Raw genomic sequence first — 19,124 nt, 5'->3', positions numbered from 1 at the left:
ATACACCGCCTACACAGGCTGGGCTGATTCACCTGCACAAAGACCTTTATGTTCTCCTCCAATCTTTCTAACATCTTGATCTTTTTTTTTTGATTGGCTACACATAGACAATTAGTGTGCAAAAAAGGCCATCAACAGAGAAAGAAATTAATAAGAAGCATAGTTATGGCATCAGCTTACAGGCTAATGAGGCCATGCAAACCTGCTAAACTTTGACTCCTTGCTGTAAATAGTCTACAGAAAAATGACAAGAAAATGCTTTAGAACATGTTTTTGATGGAAGAGATACTTTAGATTTTAGTGCGCTAATCGGGCTAATATAGCCATGCTAACCTGCTAAACCTTGACCCTTTGCTGTAAACAGCCTATAGGAAAATAAAATGGTTGGGGACATGGCTAGGACAAAAGCATATATTTCATGGAAGAGATGAGCTTTTAGCACACATGTACATTTACATTTATTAATTTAGCATAAGCTTTTATTCAATGCGACTTACAAATGAGGAATACGACAGACTAACCTGCTAGCCTTGCCCCCTTGTTATCCACCTTATTTTGCAATGCGGAATTAAGCTATTTTTTGTGAATGTGCAAGACTTCAGATTGATTTACTGCTACATGGCTAGACATTAACTTTTTTGCTAACCAGGCACTGTGGCTAGTGGTTTTCTAAAGTTACTAGCCACTCAGAATTTTCACTGGTCACAATTTTGACATCGATAACATGGGGAAAAACGGCCATATAGATATTTTTAATATTATCTCATAATTTGGCAGCAGGTATATTAGGCTGGTGTCATTTTAAAGCTACACTGTGTGATTTTTACCCCCATCTAGCGGTGAAATTGTATATGACTACCCAGTGAAAATTAGTTTCTGTTCCTCTCAATTCCGAGGGCGTTTAAACTCCTACGGTGGCCGTATTATTCCAAGATTAACATGGCTTCCAGTTATCACTTTGTCCATGACAATAATAAACAATACGTCTAAAATGAATAAAACTACAGGACAGATGTCAGGACGTAAACGTCACCCTTGGAATCGGCTATCCCAGCATAATCAGATTAGGCTAACGTTACAATGTGTACAAAGTAAAAGCAATTAAAAATAACAAAAATTTACAGTGTCCTTTTTTTTATATAGCTTAAAAAATTGCGCCTTTAAAACTATTCATCACCTGTGATCCGTCGCAGCACAGATTTATATTACAAGGTAAACAAAACTTTTTCACCATTGACGCGAGGATGAAGTTATACTAGAGGTCGTTCTGGCGTTATGCACAACCATGCTATGGTTAGACAAGCAACTATAAAACTTCGAATTTACACAAATGAATTACAACAGGCTGAATTACCTGTCGAGAAGAAAGCAGGCAACCTCGGCGTCCGTTTTAAAATCTTTTCTCCTCATGAGCTCTTTCCATCTGGGAAAAGTTACTCCAATATTGACTATGGTCTTGCTGATTTGTCTGTCGCGTTGACGTTTTAATTCTCTCTTTCAAATGTGAGTACGCACGCACGCGCACGCACACACACACACACCACACTATCTTTCAAATCTGCCGGCACTCGCGAGCTCGCGAGTAATCTCCCCCTCGCATTCGTCACGGTGTCACTGAGTGAAAAACGCAAAAGGCGAAGCTTGAATTTACAGGCATGTCCCTCTTTGGCTAATGTAGTTTCAAGATGGAGGGGCAACATGGCGACCGGCATTCGAACCCCTCACCCGTATGTACTTTCAATGGCAGATTATAAACTTAAGAGAATACTTTATTACTTGAAAGAAGTAAATATATATTAATGAGCACATATATTTTTGAAAGAACTAAGTGTTTTTTGCTAAGAATCAACTAAAAAAGTTACACAGTGTAGCTTTAAGATCTGACGTACGGATCCAATATACTGTTACACATGCGTTTTCTTTCTCAACCGTTCACTTAAAACATAACATAACACACACTTAAGGGTGTGAGCACAAAATCTGCACCGCAATCCCACGCTGAAATTCAAGCCCTGTAACAGTAACAATATTCATCCGGAGCAAATTAAACGAGTGAGTGAGGTGAGGATGGTTTGTGTGTCAACTTGCTGTCGGAGAGATAAGAGAGCGAGAACGCGCAGCTGGTATCACGTATCTATTCTGTGTAAATCGAGTATTGGAAGCGTTTCAGATATTCGATATATATTGATACGTACCGAATTTTTGACAATACTACATTGCACTTAGTTTATTATTTCAGATGCCTTTTTAAAAGACTACTATTGTAAAATGTATATATTATATAATTCAAGCTGCCAAAGTGGCAAGTAGGAGTGACTGTGTTACACACCACTGTTGAAATCCACCCGCATTTGGCAGGTGTTAATGTCAAGCCTGGCTATAGGGAAATAACGTTAAAATAAGGTGGATAAACAGACTACAGAAAAAGAATACACATGGGGGAAAAGTCAGTACAAAAATAGATTTATATGGAAGATCCTTTAGCTTTTTAGCATGCCCACCAGGCTAATGTACAGTAGCTATGCTAACCTTCTAAACTTTACCACTTGCTGTAAACAACCCACAGAAAGGAGAGAGAAAAAAACACACACACAAGAAAATACTTGGGAAAATGGATGGACACAGAATTACATGGAGGAGATGTTTTAGCTTTTAGTGCATTAACGGGGCTAAAATAGCCATGCTAACCTGCTAAACCTTGCTGTAAACAAACAGTCTACAGAAAAAAACAACTTTTTTTTTGGTTTAAAAACATGAGGACGATTTACATGGTAGAGATACTTTAGCTTTTGCGCACTGTAATTTAGAACAGAGCCTGTTTAGGACACTATAGGCAAACTATATTATTTGACACAATTGAACTAAATTAATTGTTTATGCTGAATATTTTTCAAAATGACTGAATTATCCGCACTCCTTTTCTTGTTTTTCAATTTGACATTATCCAACACAGCACATACATAACAGACATTTTGTTTTTCATTCTGATTATTTAAATGAATCATTTTAATTATTTATTGAACATTTATTTAACAAATAATTATAATTATTAATTTAAATGATAAGAATAAAAGACCGAACATCTGTTAGACCTATACTGCGTTGCATAATGTACCATTTTATACATTTCTTAATTATAATATTTATCCACATTTTTTTATTTATTGAAAATAATGAACACTTATTTTATTGCTGTTGTTGTTTTTATGATTTATTACTATTTTTAAAAACAATAAGCCATTCAAGGCTGCATGTCACCATAAAATGACCACAGGCAAGCTTGTTTTACAGTAAGTACTCCGCTTCACATAATGCCTAAGAACCCCTCTTTACCCATGTTAAAGAATGGCTTATTGCTTTAACAGTATGAAATCTATTTGTGGTATCAACAGTCAGGAGAGTCACGATTGTAAAGTGTTTCCGCCGGGGGCCGCGTACAATGGTACACTATCGCTGCCTCGTGCTGCAAGTACTGTAAGGCACAATAAAGCATTGGCTGCCGTGTCACAAGACCTCTTAACATTCAGTCCAATAAACACATGACGGCATGCCATGCCCAAGTTGAGCACATTCACCGTCTTCCTCTCCACCAATGCAGGAAAGACATGGATCACAAACAACATTTTAGCAAAGAACTGCATGACCTTATACTGTCTCTCCTGTTTTTCTTCAGAAATTTTTCACATTTGTTTTGAAAAACTAAGCCGTTGAAGAGAAAGTTGGATTATTGACAAGAGACTTCTGAGAGAAAAAAAAATCACAGGCTGGGTGATGTTTTGAAGAGAGCTGCGCACAAACGCAAACTAGGTCATGGGAGAGCCGAGATCATGTGGCCTGCTTGAAAAGAAAAACATCTTTCCCCTTCTGCTTACCCCTCGAGAGGTCAGGGCGCTACACGTACTGTATGTCAGTAGTATTTTGGTTTTCGCATTCAGGAAAGGTCTCAGAGTTTTCTAAGAAAAAGATCTAAGTAAACTCACATGCCTCTTTGAGAGGTTCAGAAGAGATAACATCTCACACTGCTTGAATGTGCCAAGTTTCTGATCAAAAGTCAGAGCAGTGGTGTGCACAGGGGGACCTTGAGCCCCTGCCCCTTTAATCGCTAATAGTAAAGTGCCTTTTCAGTCGTATCGCGGTCTGTGCACGCCACCAAGTCAGAGGTTTTAATATGAACTCAAATACTTAAATTTAATTAACTTGAATCACGATTTCAGCATTTTTTACAGTGCAAGTTCCAACAATCGGGAGGTAGGAACACACGTTATGCGTCATTTTATTTGATATCCACAGAAGCAGTGATAGATGACCTGGCGAGTTCCGGCAGCAATCCCATGAATTGTCGCAATTGTCGAAACAGGCAAAGAAAGACCAAAAGCTCTAGTTAAGCTGCCTTTTCTTTTCTCCGACGACTGACAGACCAGAAGTAATACATATACAATGGAGTAGTACGGAAGCTGCATAAAGTTCCGATCTGCGTAAATGGAATTTTTTTCCGGGTGCATTGAAACATTTTATATTTTGAGGCTAAACTGTATGAGACCGGCAGTCCAGATGTGGTGTATTCTAATCAAAACGTCGACTGCCATTTCACAAATTCACGAGGTAAGTCGGCTCTATACTGTATATATATATATATATATATATATATATATATGCCTGCTCTCGCACTGATTGGGGAGATAATCTGAATGTGCTCCTCCTTAACTTTGTTAATAAAACATCATTAAGGTTTGATGCGACAATTGACTTTGCAAAGACCCACCCTCTTTAGTTACCGACAAGCCATCTCAAGCTCTCACGCCACACATCATGTTCTCACGCAGTGAAAAACACATCAGAGTGGACAACGCGCCGACAGACAGGACAGAGAAGGTTACTTTTGATATGAATTTAGATAATAGTTCATTTATAGCATCAAATAAACATCAGAAGGAATGTTGTTTCAACCGCGGAACACACCGTTTTTCAAGTTCAAGCCCACCGACGTTAATCTACTAAAGCCCTATTCGGATAGGACTAGTTTTCTAAACAATGTATGAGTTATATTCTGTTTTGGCTGTTTATAGTAAACCTACATACGTGAGCAGAGAAATCTAGATAAGTATTTTACCTGACACTGATATTAAAATGGACAGTCTAGTCCCGCCCGAATAGGGCTTAACTCTCCTGACTGCTTTGTCAAACAAAATGGCGGATTCGGCCATTTCCTGTCAATAAAACTCCAGGCGAAGGTTGACTTTTATGTGAATGTCAGAGATAATGTATAGTTGTACAGTTGTGTGCAGTGCTTCTGTACGATTATAAGGTAAAAAACCCTGACAGTCCACCCACACAAAGACCACAATGCTTAAATAAAACATAAATGAGATTTCCATTATTACTAAATTTAAATTTGTATTGTTTATTTTATCATCATAAAAGTATATAAACAAAATGAAAAACCTCGACTACTTGATACTAAGTACCTCTTTTTAAATTTGAAATCCACTGATAAAACTACAGTGAACAGGTTTGCTGAATGCAAAGTCATTTTTACATCTTTATGACAGCTGGAACAGTTCAGTTCTTGGCAGAGTGACCTAGCTTCTACATCAGCAGAATTATATCTTCCCTTCCATGTGCCATTGGATCAGCTCTCAGTAAAACGTGTGGGTGTGTCTGTGATACTTTTGCAAAAACTTGAGAGTATCTTATTTCAGACAGTTGTAAAATCACTCACGCATGATGCAGATGACATTTGTCAATAACAGATAAGCCACAGGTGTATTTCGCAATTCATAATATCTCAGAGTCTCAAAGGTAAAGGGGCTTAAAATATGCATGATTCAAATTTTAGGGGTGACCCAAATTATTAAGCTATTTACCTCCCGTTCTTTAGAGTGACCTGATTTGTGCTTTAAATCCCAGGCCATTAAAATCCTTCTATGTACAGTATGCGAAAAATGTTCATCTTAAATGAACGTACAACATAGAGAGTTCACTGTCAGGGCGAGGCTTTTCTGGCAGATGTTAGACAGGTGACCTGAGGGGCAGCTGTTTGGTGCTGTGTTTCATGCTAATGCCATGTTCCACGACTGACAGCAAATACTGCAGGGATATGGAAGCTGACCACCACAAGACCTGCAGTTTTTATACTGGATTTTATTCCAGTTTCAAGGCTCAATCCTATGAGAAGGCAGACAGTCTAATATGGGTGTTGTATGCTGTAGCCTGAAACAACAGCCTAGGGCGCTGCTCAAATTACAGAACGTTGAGGAAAAACACACACGCAGGCACGCAAGTCTGCTAGCACTCAAGCACACACCTTTCTTCCACAAGAACTATTAAAAGAACCACACGGACACCATAGTTAACAACTAATCTTATTTTGTCTCTTTTTCTCCTGCTATTTACATCAGTACCTAATGTGCAAATTAATAATTTAAAGTAGTGTAAAACTCTCAAATGAATACAAAATCATATTTTACAATTCTAAGACAGTGAGAGTCCATGAGCTTGTCCAATATAAAGGAGGGAGAGGAAAAGCAGGAGGATGGGAGGCAAAAGACACATAATTGTGGAGGTGTAGAAATGTGGGAAGAGAACAAAGCAGTGGACATCCTTGGCCAGGAAAGACAAAACACTCACAGAGACACGGAGTTGGTTACCTGGACACTGCCACACAACAAAACACAACAAGCGCTGCTCTTATGATAATCTTGTCCATTGAGTAGAAAAGCACTTGGTGGGGCCTTTGCTTAGCAGAGGCACACAAAGTGGCTAACACGCTAGTCATGCTAGTTAACTTGATTGGTGCAGCTACCTGTAACATCCTGATTTTCTAGCACACAATGAGAACTAGCACTGTGAGCTGTGGTACATTTGTATGTTTGTTAGCCAGTTAGTCAGTCAGTAGCTTAGCATGTTGTTGTATGTGACTGTTTTTGCACTGCCGTGAGCAAAATCTGAAATGATTTTTTTTTTTTTAAAGAAAAGAAAAAGGTAGGCTTGTACCATTAAATGTCCAGTTTTTACATGTAGAGATTTGGTTAAACAACGTATCCTACAAATTGACAAAGAGTAAAATAATATGAGCTTATGTCCAAACTAAATATTACTGCACCAAGCAACATATGAAAATGTTGTCCATAGCTTGGTTTAACTGGGCAGCTCCACCCAAAGTGCAATCTAATTGGTCTATTAAACATAAAACATGTTCTGATTGGCTATGAATTTGTTGTGTCACCACATTTTTCATTTCCATTGTAGACATGAAAATTGAAGTTATATATATATATATATATATATTCCACACTGCCTTGTCAGAACATGATTTTACGCTGCTGTGTAATATACGAGTCAAAAATCTAAAATGCTTTTCAGAGGTAGATTTGAACCTTTAAATAACCAATTTTACATTTATAGATTTAGTTACTTCTATGTATATGATCATCAAAATTGTGTGGTTAAGACTAATATACCTGAGGACAAATTAAATGGAGGTGAGGGACCTTTTTGGCACATGAGAGGCAAGCATGGCAGTGTTAGCATGAGTTAGCTACAGAATGTTGATGAGCAGTTGCCAGTTGCTTGTAGCCAAGCTGTGCCAACAGGTATTAAACAGTTTACACATACACAGTTTCATAAGCTTTCCACCTTCAGTCCACTGCTGAAGTATATACTGTTAGGGTTTGCATTTCATACTTATATCCTCAGGTAAGGTGGTTCTTGTAACTTAGCATTCGCTAGCATGACTGTTATATATTGCAAATACAGACAGCAGTGAGTGGAAGTCAAATGCTTACTGTATCGGATGTCAAGTAGCACACAATAGTGAGGTTTCATTTGATATCATCATGATGGAATGCAAACCCTCCTATGAAAAGGCTTTATATTACAATATAGTGCATGATGGAAAGTCACAAGATCAATTTGAGAGCACACATATTGAATATTTTCCACCATAATAATCCTTGTACAGCAGACCTTTTACAATCATATCGATATCCCTTAGAATCATATGGTGAAAAGTAGAATATGGCTGACGTCATGAATGCATAGATAAAAGGGGGGAGGGGTGGCGGTTGTTAACAAACTTATTGCTTTCAAAAAAATCAGAGTGCTGAACAGTGGACCTCCCTCCCTTGTAATTATTTGCAATGCACAGCAAAATCAATGTTATTCAGTATTAAGATTCCAAAGAGCTATGCTGTGAAGTATTGCATTATAATGACCTCTAAACTGAGTTTTCCTTTCTATGATTTGGGAAACTCCATTAGAGACTGACATATGCTTTTACATCTCTTTCTGCATGTACAAGGAGTTTTACAACACAGATTGAGCAAAATGCACAGACAAGAGCTTTTACTCTAGAACAAGTAAAAGACTGAATTCAATTGGACATAGAACAAACAATAACACAATCTCTGGCCAAAGCTGTAAACTGATTCTGGTTGCACTTCCTGTCATTGTAAAGCAATGTCTGTTCGCTATTGAGAGTAAAGTAACAAGAATACAAGGAGGCCGATCTTAAATATAGTAGGAAAATGTTATGCCAGTTCTTTGTATCACTTGCAAAGTGCAAAAAAGGTGGTGGTGTTGCTGTTCTTTTCACACACATTGGGGGGTGGCTATATATGTGTGCATGTTTGCAGGGCTATCCAGGTCGGTGCACCTTCAACTCTCGTTCCCTGCGTTTCAGCTCCTCTCTATAACAGTAGGAGCAAAAGTTCTCTGTCTCGGGTCGGCCATAGAAGGTGCAGTTCTCCCTCCTGCAGCGTTTCTGCTGAAAACAGTACATTGGGCAAACACCACTCTGCCCTTTGGTTTTGTCTTGCCCCAGCCAGGCATGGGGCATCGGGTCCTCATCTGCGAACTCCAGACAGTCCCGGATGTCGCCAGTGTTGAAGCCGTTGGTATAAGTGTGGGATTTATGTTCCCCAGGCATGTTGTATGGTAGGGTGTCTACGGCATTGACAGTACGGATGCCAGACATGCGGGCTGGGCTGTAGCTCTGAGAGGACAGTGAGCGGTTTTGCTGGGGGTAGGTGGCACAAGTTTTGAGAGTGCCTATCATTGGCTTGTAGGACTCATCTTGATAGCTGGATGATTGCACATTGACATCCCTCAGGTGGATGACACTGTGCCTCTGGATAGGTGGTGTATGGCTATAGTGAGCTGAAACAGGGACTGGTCCAGGTCTCTTAGCACCGTTACTAGGGGAGGAGAAAGGGACAGGGGACATGGAGGATCCTGGGATGGAGACTGGGATGGGTATCGGGATGGGAGAAGCAGCAAGCTTTGGGCTTCCCCTTTCTTGGACCTTCACAGCCTGGGAAAGATTATGGCTAGGGTGCAACACCGGTGAGCAACTCTCAGGTGGAGAGCTATCTGAACGCTCCCTTTGGAAAACACTCTCCTGCTCAGGCTTCTTTAGCGCCACCCCATTGGTCTGAGGCTTCTTCTCAGCCTCAGCCTTTCTCTTCTGTTCCTGCTCAGCACTGAAGCGTTCTTGGGCGCTGCTTAGGTAGAAGCTGATCATCTCTTCATGAAATTGGTGTCGATGGCTGGTGAGCAGCAACCCAGCAAAGATGAATTTGCGCTCACCCTGCATGGCTGCTCGAAGGATGTTCAGGCTGAGTTTGACATCTGTGCTGTACTTCCAGTTGTCCAGTGTCCGATCACCCGAGATTTTGCCTGATCCTGGCGGTCTCTCAACAGGTGAGCTACCAGAAGCGCGGTCTGTAGGTGAGGGACTGGTTGTCTTCTCTGAGGAGGATGTGCTGGCTGACTGGCCTGACTCCTCTTTGCTCCCTTTTCGTGTTTTTGAGTCCTTTTTCTTAGATTTCTGCTCTCCGTTCTCTACCGTTCTACCATTTGTTGAGGTGGACTTGCTGATCTTGCCATGGACAAGTCCTCCAAGTCCACCCATATTCTTCTTAAGTTTGATACCCAGAGTTTTGCTGAAGCTGCCCAGTTTGTTGGCCACTGAGTCTGCCCGTGTTTTGTCTTTGTCCTTTCGCTGCTTGTCCTTGTCTTTCTCCTTCATTGACTTTCCATTATTGAGGTTGGAGTTACTGCAAACAGACTCCCGGTCCGAGTCCATGGATTCTGCCAGAGACTGTACATCCTCACCTGCAGAGGCAGTTGGCGACTCGGGCTGAGCCAAGGGAGCCTGTAATACACAGATCGGTCATAAGGACTCAAAACTGAGGATACCTTTAGCAAAGTAATGTTGTCAAATATTACAAAACATGGGGGAAAAAAACTTCTCCTGGAGGGCTACCATCCTGCAGATTTTAGTGCCAACCCTAACCAAACAGACCTGAACCACCTAACCAAGGTCTTTAGGAATATGTGAAAAAAACAGTCAAGTGTGTTGGAGCAGGGTTGGAACTTCAGGGGGTGGCCTGAAATGCCCCTCAAAATATATGTGCATGGCCCTGCCTCCAGGAGAATTTTTGTCAACTAATAAATGGATGATCACTTACCCTTGTTTCAGAAGGAATTCGAATCCATGTTACATTCATGTAGTTGTGCAGAAGGTTTAGTTTAGCTTCCAGTGATAGAATAAGACTAGAGTGAGAGGAGAACATAGTCAAACATCTTTTCTAAAAACCTGATTTGTAGCACAAATGGTTTTTATCAGCTCGAATGAGGCCTGCTGCAATTTCTTGTCATCTCTTACGTGCCAGTGAAGGAATGGTAGAAATTACAAACCATTTGAGGCATGCAACTAGGAACTCAATCAGTGCATAAATCTTGTTTCCAGAGAATGACAGCAATTAGTTTGTATTCATCAGTCCATTATGGAGCCAATGGAGTGGGGGCCAACTCATTACAGTTGCTTTATCGCAGATGTGTGTTTTGTGTCTCAGTTCTTCCTTCTGTAAATCATAGCTGGGGTGGTGCTGCTGCAATTTATTTATATGCTTTAATTGGCTGACCTCTGGAAAGTCACTGGAAAGATCCTGCATAAATCTTTTCAACCATAAGACAAAATGCAAGAATATGCAACTGATAAAAGTTTGGAACATGCACAGGCTTTAATTGTTGAATGAGGCTTTAAGATAAGTCATTCAAGTTCAGATCGACCTCTGTGAGAATAATGTGGCCTGGTGCCATTCTGGACAGATTTAACCCTTCTAAATCCCTCATATGTTAAAGATAACATATAGATAGATGCCATAATTTGGCCCTACCTGACCTTTGTCTCAATTACCTCTCATTCAAGCTAGAGCATGCTCACAAGTTATTAACTTAATTTAGCTAAACTTGCTGTAGTGGTGGATGGAGGATGAGAGAGAGAAAAAGTGGGTTCTTACTTTGCCAGCTTAGCATTGTCATTGTCATCTCTCCCCCACTCCCAGTCCCTCCCAGGGTCCACCGCGAAGTGCAGCGCTAGCAGCTTGTGCTCAGAGTCAGTCAGTGGGATGACGGCTGAAAGGGAGGGACATATAGAAAACATGAAAGATTTAGATGGGATGCAAACCAGGTTGCAACAAGTTTCAAAACAAACTAGTTTCAATTTTTAAGGCAAATAGGTAGATATTACGACTAGGGAAAGAGTGTTCTTGCTCAGATTAATGACTACACTGCTTAGCTTCTCTTAACGGGATAGTTCACCCAAAACTTAAGGTTTTGTCATTATGTTTGATTAAACTGACGTCCAACCTGTATCGTAGGCACAATATTTAATTTAACAGGTGGAGATTATCAGTGCATAATGCTCTTTCACTTTCACAAAAAGTGAATAAATAATGTAAGATTTTTTATTTTCAGGGGAATTATTCCTAAAAACTGACTCATTGGGCTGCTCCTCACAAAGAATCATCCATTACTCCTTCACTACTAGGTATGAAAAAACAAAAACAAAACTTGTAAGAGAAACAAAAATCATATTTCAATGCTTCCAACACCCATTTGACAGGAAAAACATTTCAACATTAATCAAGGGGTACGTGAGACATACGTGAACAGGCCTGGGTGCGGCACTGTTTCCTAAAAAGAAAATAACACAGCCTTCCATCCGTTCTAACTACTTCCATTTTCCCCCCTTTCACGTCACTCTATTCATCACTGTACCTGACTAGTCTTTTCAGACCACAGGCATGGAATTGAAAAGAAAGAATGGGTTGAAGCAAAATAGATAAAGAGAGAGATTCAGTTCTCGTGACTGTTCGAAAATACAGCATGTTTAAACAGAGGACATTCCAGCCCCTTCTGGTTGTGACCATCCTCTCACAAACATGCTCTCACTGATAGAACAAACTGTCTCCTCTCCTCATGAACGGCCTGCCATTTGCCAGGTGACTGCTGGGTAGAACTCACAGTGAACATAATGCTCTTCAGTGACTCATTTAAATGACACTATGCAGAGTAGGAGTGAGAGACATCGAGTCACAGTACTGAATGAACGTGTGTGTGTGAAAGAAAAGGTCAAGGAGAGATACATTTTGTGTAGTAAGGCAGAAAAAAAGTACCAAAAAAATCAGTTCATGATAAGTCCATATAGGATTATTTTACCACAAAATTTACACTCAAGATTTGCGCTTAAGTTCATAATACAAATTTCTAACAATTTCTAACAAGTTATTATACAAATCTAATAATATGACACAAGATCACAAAAGGAGAAAAATACACCAGTATTTCACAAGACATGGACTGAGGAACATTTAAACCCAATTATTAAAAAAAACAAAAACAAAAAAAACCCAGTTTATCTTAGAGCAGTTCAAATCACAATATGTCAAATTTTTAGCCAAATTATGAAACTGTAGAGAAACTGTAGCACAAATTATAGTGTGTAGAGAAGTCCTCCCTGTTAAATTTTCTTCCTCCCTTCCTCCTTGTTAAATTTTCAATCAGCACACGACTTTGCCTCCCACTCACGTCTTTTAGTTCACAATCCTGGCAACAACAAGCGCCAAAAATGTCCAGCTGGTCTACTGAACATTCATATAATCCAAAATCTCAGTCCACCCTCTAAGAATTCCCAACTTTTTCACTTCAGCAAGAAATTTTGTCTTGAATGTCCAAACATGCCTACTATTAAACTACTGATTTGTACTTGTTGATTATAAAGTAAAAAGTAAAAAAGTTTATTGCAAAATTATTCTGATAGAAATATGTTGCTTCAGAGTATAGAGAGACTGCCATTCACACTATTTCATGGGAGTGGAAGGTCACTGTTGAGCTGTTATGACGTGGTTCTAGTTTTCATAGTAACATGAACTTCTCTGATTGGTGGATTAAAGTCGGATCTCTTGGGATTATGAGTAGTGTAGTTATACAACAGAAATTTGTCAATTAAACAAAAAACTTTGAAAATAATGTCAGAATAACACTGACTAACAGAAACATACATCATTGCTACACAATCTCAAAGCTCATATACAACTATGTTTCTTTGATAGGAATGTAGTTCCAAGATCAACAAAACATTCTGATCCAAGAAAACATCAAAGCTGCCAAAATCATTTACCCCAACCATCACGTTCTGTTCAATATTATTGAAACACAAACTGCTGGCGCATGTGAGGCTATGATGTTTCTTCCAGCATTTTGTGGGTCAAATTCTTGGGGAGTCACACCAGGACAAGAAAGAGCATCCAAAGTCCAAACTGAAAGAAATGTAGGTGGAATTCCCAAAGTAGAGCACACACTGTTCGGAATAACATACAATTCATACACATGGGCCAACAAGTACCCCATTGTGTTCCCCGTTGCACACACATAGATACAGTTTCCCACCAGAGTAGGGTCAGACGGTGAACGCTGGAGCTATGTGGGGTTGTGTCCCCACTCCTACACTGCAGCTGTCCTCCTTTCTCTGGCCTAGCATACACACTCACACGCTTCACTGTTGTTACCAGTTGGGCTTATTCCAGGTCCAAACACCACCACTGCCAGTTCTACCCTGAGGGACTGGAGCATAATGTATTTTGTATCCCTTCTGGCAGTCATGCAGACCTGTCCTTGACTGACCCACTTCAAACGCATACGTTCGAAAACTGTGACGTCGAGGGCCGCTCTCAAGGAACAAGGGCCGTTGATTCCTGGAATATTTGTTTGTATTCGGTACTATTATTATAACCCAAATACATTGACTGAATAAACAGGAGACATCAGTGCGAGTGATAATAGACAAGTAACCAGAAGATGACGAGACTGTAAATAAGGTCTTTTGCTGAGCGCTGCCGTGATAATACAAACAGAAGTTGTTGACAGACAACATTGCTCATGGAGTCTGACATGCTACATTACAAGTGCATTACATGCAGAGTTTATTCTGTTGGCAGGATGTGGAGGTTGATGTATGCCGAGTGGGTCTGGCTGCACGACATGGCACCGCCTGAGGAAAGTTAGACAGGCAATGAGCGGGAATATCTGTCATGTGCGGCATGTGTGATATAATCCTTTTGAGAATGATCCCAAGGCATTATTTCCTAGGATCGTTGAGGTTTTCTTGACTCTCCCCCCTCTGGTGGGTGATATCAATCACTGCAGTTGCGCCCACTAAGGAAAACAATTAGTCCTCTTTAGTCACGCAAACCGTGCTTGTGCTTGATGAGGTGTGAATTCAGGAGTTTCGTTCGCAGCTGTGTATTTTACAGCCATTGTAAACAATAATCATGCAGCTAAACAAAGCTTCGACATGAATCTCAGAGGGAGATTCTGAGAGGGAATCTGATTGCCTAACATATTTTCCAGGGCCACATAAACCACGCAAACTGTTTACAGAAATATCCGAAAGACTCCTGATAATTACTGTTGATGGAATCTGCAGTTTGGATGTTTTTAACCCAAGCATGGTGTGAGCTGGTCATGGCACAAGAAGGTTTTTCATTCTTACAAGATGAAACTTTAAAAGCTGCCCGCCAGATGCCAAAGAAAATAGAGGTCTTCATAAAACTGGAGAGGCATGACTCAAAATAGCAACACAAGTTTCCTATTGGTTGACTGGTGTCATATAAAGTGTAACCACAGAAAAATGAAGGTGCATTAAAGCAGTACTAGCATGGCACGTTACAGGGAAGCCATTTAGTATGTCTGCAACCCGCAGGAAAAGTGCCTCTATTACACACAAAAAAAAAAAAAAGATTCTAAAGGGCCTTAAAACACAAAAACAGCTTAAATTAATTGACTTTAAATCAATGACTAAAATCAGTGAGAGCAACTGCCCTGTGGTTAAAGAATGATCACACGAGTAAAAAGAGAAAATTGGATGAAACGTATAGGACCACATTTTGTTCACCTTGACTATTATTTTGTAGCTTATGTCTAACCATAAGGAATAGGTAAAGGTTCTGCTATCTGTATAGTGCAAATGATGATTTCATGAAAACATCTTAATAAAATTACTAAATAACATCTTATTTACAAAATTAAAGGACACACATGTTGAGGTATAGCTACTACAATTAGCTTAACGTAGTCAATGGGAAGTCCTCACCATGATAAAATAACAAATGTGTGTGCGTGTGTGTGCATGGGTGAATAAGAGTCTGAGGATTTGTTTTTATTTTTAGGAAGAATGACGACAGCAAAGAGAGCCAAAAGTAGACTACTAATGTAAAAACCCCATGAATTGACTTGACACAATTTTCTTCTTTTTGGTGACGCATTTTAAAACAGGAAGTTTGAGCTATACACATACTGACAGGCTTGTCCCTTTTCTTTTTTTACAAACAGCTTTAATTTACATCACAGCTGTTAACTATGCTACTCTGTATTGCTAGTCAGAGGAATGTGGTATTAAAGGGATAGTTCACCCAAAAATGAAAATTCGGTCAATAATTACTCACCCTCATGTCGTTCCAAAACGTAAGACTTTCGTTCATCTTCAGAACACAAATGAAGATCTTTTTGAAGAAATCGGAGACCTTTCTGTCCCTCCATTGACAGCTCCAAGACAGCTAAAGAGATCGTAAAACTAATCCATATGAATAGAGCGGTTTAGTAATTTTCTGAAGAGATACGATCGCTTTATATGATGAACAGATTGAATTTATGCTTTTATTCACATTTAAACATTCATCAACTCACATCAGTTGTGGTAAACGGAAGCTCAAGCATGTTTGCTTGATGTGCGAGAACAATGAGGTTCATTCTCATGTTACGCAGCACGTTTGAGCTTTAGCAAGAACCAATGAGGTTCATTCTCGTGTTATGCAGCACGTTTGAGCTTCATCAAGAACCAATGAGGTTCATTCTCGTGTTATGCAGCACGTTTGAGCTTCATCAAGAACCAATGAGGTTTGGTTGAGCTTCTGTTTATATGAATAAAAGCCTAAATTGAATCTGTTCATCATATAAAGCGATCGAGTCTCTTCAGAAAATTTGGACTAAACCACTGAATTCATATGGATTCGTTTTATGATCTCTTTATGAACTTTTTGAAGCGTCAAAGTGCTGGTTGCGTAGCTGGTCAATGGAGGGACAGAAAAAAATATCAAAAAGGTCTTAATTTGAACGACATGAGGGTGAGTAATTAATGACAGAATTTTCATTTTTGGGTGAAGCATTTTCATTCTAAAGAATTTGATTGGACAAAAAATTGACCCGCCCACGAGTGCAGAATGAGACATCCAAATTTATGCTCTGCTTTTCTGCAAGAGAAAGAGTGTAATTTTTTAATGCCAAATGCAAATTGTTTTATAAACTTTCAGACTAACATTATAGATTTTCAAAGATAGCAAACACCAAAAGCCACAAAACTCGTGAAAAATGTCACAGAGTCTTTGACACACAACTCTGACTCTCTCTCTTCTCTCACTCTCTCTCTCTTTTACATACACACACACACATATACACAAAAGAGTCTCAGTGTTCTCGGGAAACCGCTGGCACCTGTACACACACTGGGCAGACGGGCACTCCCTGGCAGACCCGAGCGGAAGATCCGGGAGGGGGGAGGGGGGAGGGGGGTATCACCCACCAAGACAGCCACACAGAGACAGACTCTCGGTCGGGAAGTGGAAGAAGGGAGGTAGGGGTTTGGGAGGAGCAGATTAGGGCCTAAACCACATGAGGGGTTGGCCTGGACTGATCTGCCCTAAACGGCATAGACCAAGTGGTTCTTTAGGGACAGAGAGCGAAAGAGGGAGAGGGATCGGGTAAGAATAGAATCAGGGGAAATGAGTCAGAGGGAGATGCCCTGTTGTGTGTGTACATTTGTGTAAAGGACTGGTAAATGTGTATGTGGAGCCTCATGGTACTAACTGTCTCCAGACACGCTGCATCATTTGACCTAATTTGGCTCAGAAGAAACCGAGGCAAACGCTTCTTCACCTCTCTGCACAGCACAAGCAGTAATTATCAACTAGGGTTACTTTGAATTTTTTTTTAGATCATTAAAAACATAAATTAGAGTTCAATTTTAGGGTTGTTGATAGTTAAAAAAAAAAAAATTGCAATCTCATGATTTTTCTTCAATGCCTTTTTTTTCCATTAAAGGAAAGAAACGAAAATAGTGTATGTTGTCAATTTGTGTGGATGGGACTTCTGTGTGATTTTCCATACTTGTTGAGATAATTTAATTCCACCACATACAACTGCAAATGACTTTCCCATCTGGATTTCATTTATACATTAATTTGCTATTAGGTCATTCTTGAGGAAAGTTTCTAACCCTTTCAAAACTTTATCAGATAAAGTAGCTCAGGTGTCTCATAAAGCAAGAGGAAACTACTTAGTGAGTTATTTAATCAATTGTGTTCATCAATTGTGCAAGAGGAAACTACTTGGTGAGTTATTTAATCAATTGTGTTTAGTTTAAAAGTTATAACTGTAATATAATATAAAATATAATATATGAATGAATGTTAAATGATATCCAGTATGACACGTTTAAAAAAGAAAAAGATTGGCAACCCACCAATTTCCTGTATTCCAGACGGGAGTGAGCAAGGTGTTTTTATTTTATTTTCAGAGGAGTCAGTCATTCATATCCTGGAGAAATGGGACTACAGCGAAGACCTCTAATCTGTCAACAACCCGCTGCTTCAAACCGACCACATGCTTTTGGGGTCATCGGGTACGTGCAAGGAGGTTTCTTGCGGTTAACGGAAGGAGAGAGCGCCATCTAGTGGGATAAACACTCAACCAAGCCGTTGTCTTATAAAAAAAAAAAAACATCACCCAGACATGTTATTTACATAAACTACAGACAATGCTGTCTCTATCCATTTTTATGGCACAAAACTTCATCTAATATGTTCTTTAATGAAACAAATCAGAGTTAACTTGGCAAACTTACATTTGGGGGCTAGTTGTCAAACTTTTACTTTTTTCTAATCAGGGTTTACTGAAAAGCAATTGAAATTTGCAGGTATTTTTGTAGGCCAAAACCCAGAAATGAGTTAGCATTTTAGCTCTTCTGGTTCCATTGTCCTGAATGGGCTTTTTGAAAGGGTTAAATGCTTGAAATAAGGTCTGTGGTAAGCACAAGCTCAAGATATTTTCATGTTTTATTCTACAACATACAATACACCAGTAATACCCTCTTGTCATGTTTTAAAGCTTTTAGCGGTTGCTAACAAGTGGCTAAATGGGACTACAGAGGTTAAATTGGCATTTTTTCTATAAGGCATTCAACATGTGACTACTCCCTCCATTAAAAAAGTAAAATTTTCACAAAAATTCATATTCTGATTTAAAGGATTGTGTGTGTGTGTGTGTGTGTGTGTGTGAGAGGAGAACAGCTTTTACTGTATTGACAGCCTCAGTGTGTCCGTGAAATGGGGGTTTGAGGGGGAGAGAGAGAGAGAGAGAGAGAGAGAGAGAGAGAGAGACAGAGAGAAAGAGAGAGAGAGAGAGAGAGAGAGAAGCATGAGTGGATCCCTGCCTGCATTCCCATTCAGCCCTAGACAACATCAGCCTGTTGTGTGTTGTTTTTTACCTCACACTGGAAACACTGCAGTGTACAGACTATACTTCTGAGGGGGCACTTTGTATTGCACATTACACTATACTATACAGATTACAAGATAAACCATAATGGTCTAGAATGGAGGCTCTATTTCAGACAGACAGCGAATTAAGTACTTAACTGGCAGCCAGACTCCTTGAGAGAGTCTGAAACAGTATTAAACAATATAGTTCCTTTTTTTTTTTCTGTTTCAGTCTCTGATCGACTGGAG

General features: G+C 39.7%; 1 protein-coding gene across 2 annotated transcripts in view; it reads right to left on the bottom strand.

Moving 5' to 3' along the window:
* Positions 1-7,826: 7,826 nt before the first annotated feature.
* otud7a (OTU deubiquitinase 7A) overlaps positions 7,827-19,124 on the bottom strand; it is a 77,397-nt gene continuing 66,099 nt past the window's right edge. For both annotated transcript variants that reach the window (XM_079859475.1, XM_079859476.1), the window contains exons 11-13: positions 11,304-11,418; positions 10,470-10,554; positions 7,827-10,153 (exon numbers count right to left, since the gene is read on the bottom strand). In XM_079859475.1, coding sequence (XP_079715601.1) covers positions 8,636-10,153; positions 10,470-10,554; positions 11,304-11,418 — 1,718 coding nt within the window. In that variant the 3' untranslated portion in view covers positions 7,827-8,635. The remainder of the gene's footprint in view (positions 10,154-10,469; positions 10,555-11,303; positions 11,419-19,124) is intronic.

This window comes from Squalius cephalus, assembly GCF_949319135.1.
Source record: "Squalius cephalus genome assembly, chromosome: 23".
Lineage (NCBI taxonomy): Eukaryota > Metazoa > Chordata > Actinopteri > Cypriniformes > Leuciscidae > Squalius > Squalius cephalus.
This window is presented reverse-complemented; position numbering and strand designations above follow the sequence as displayed.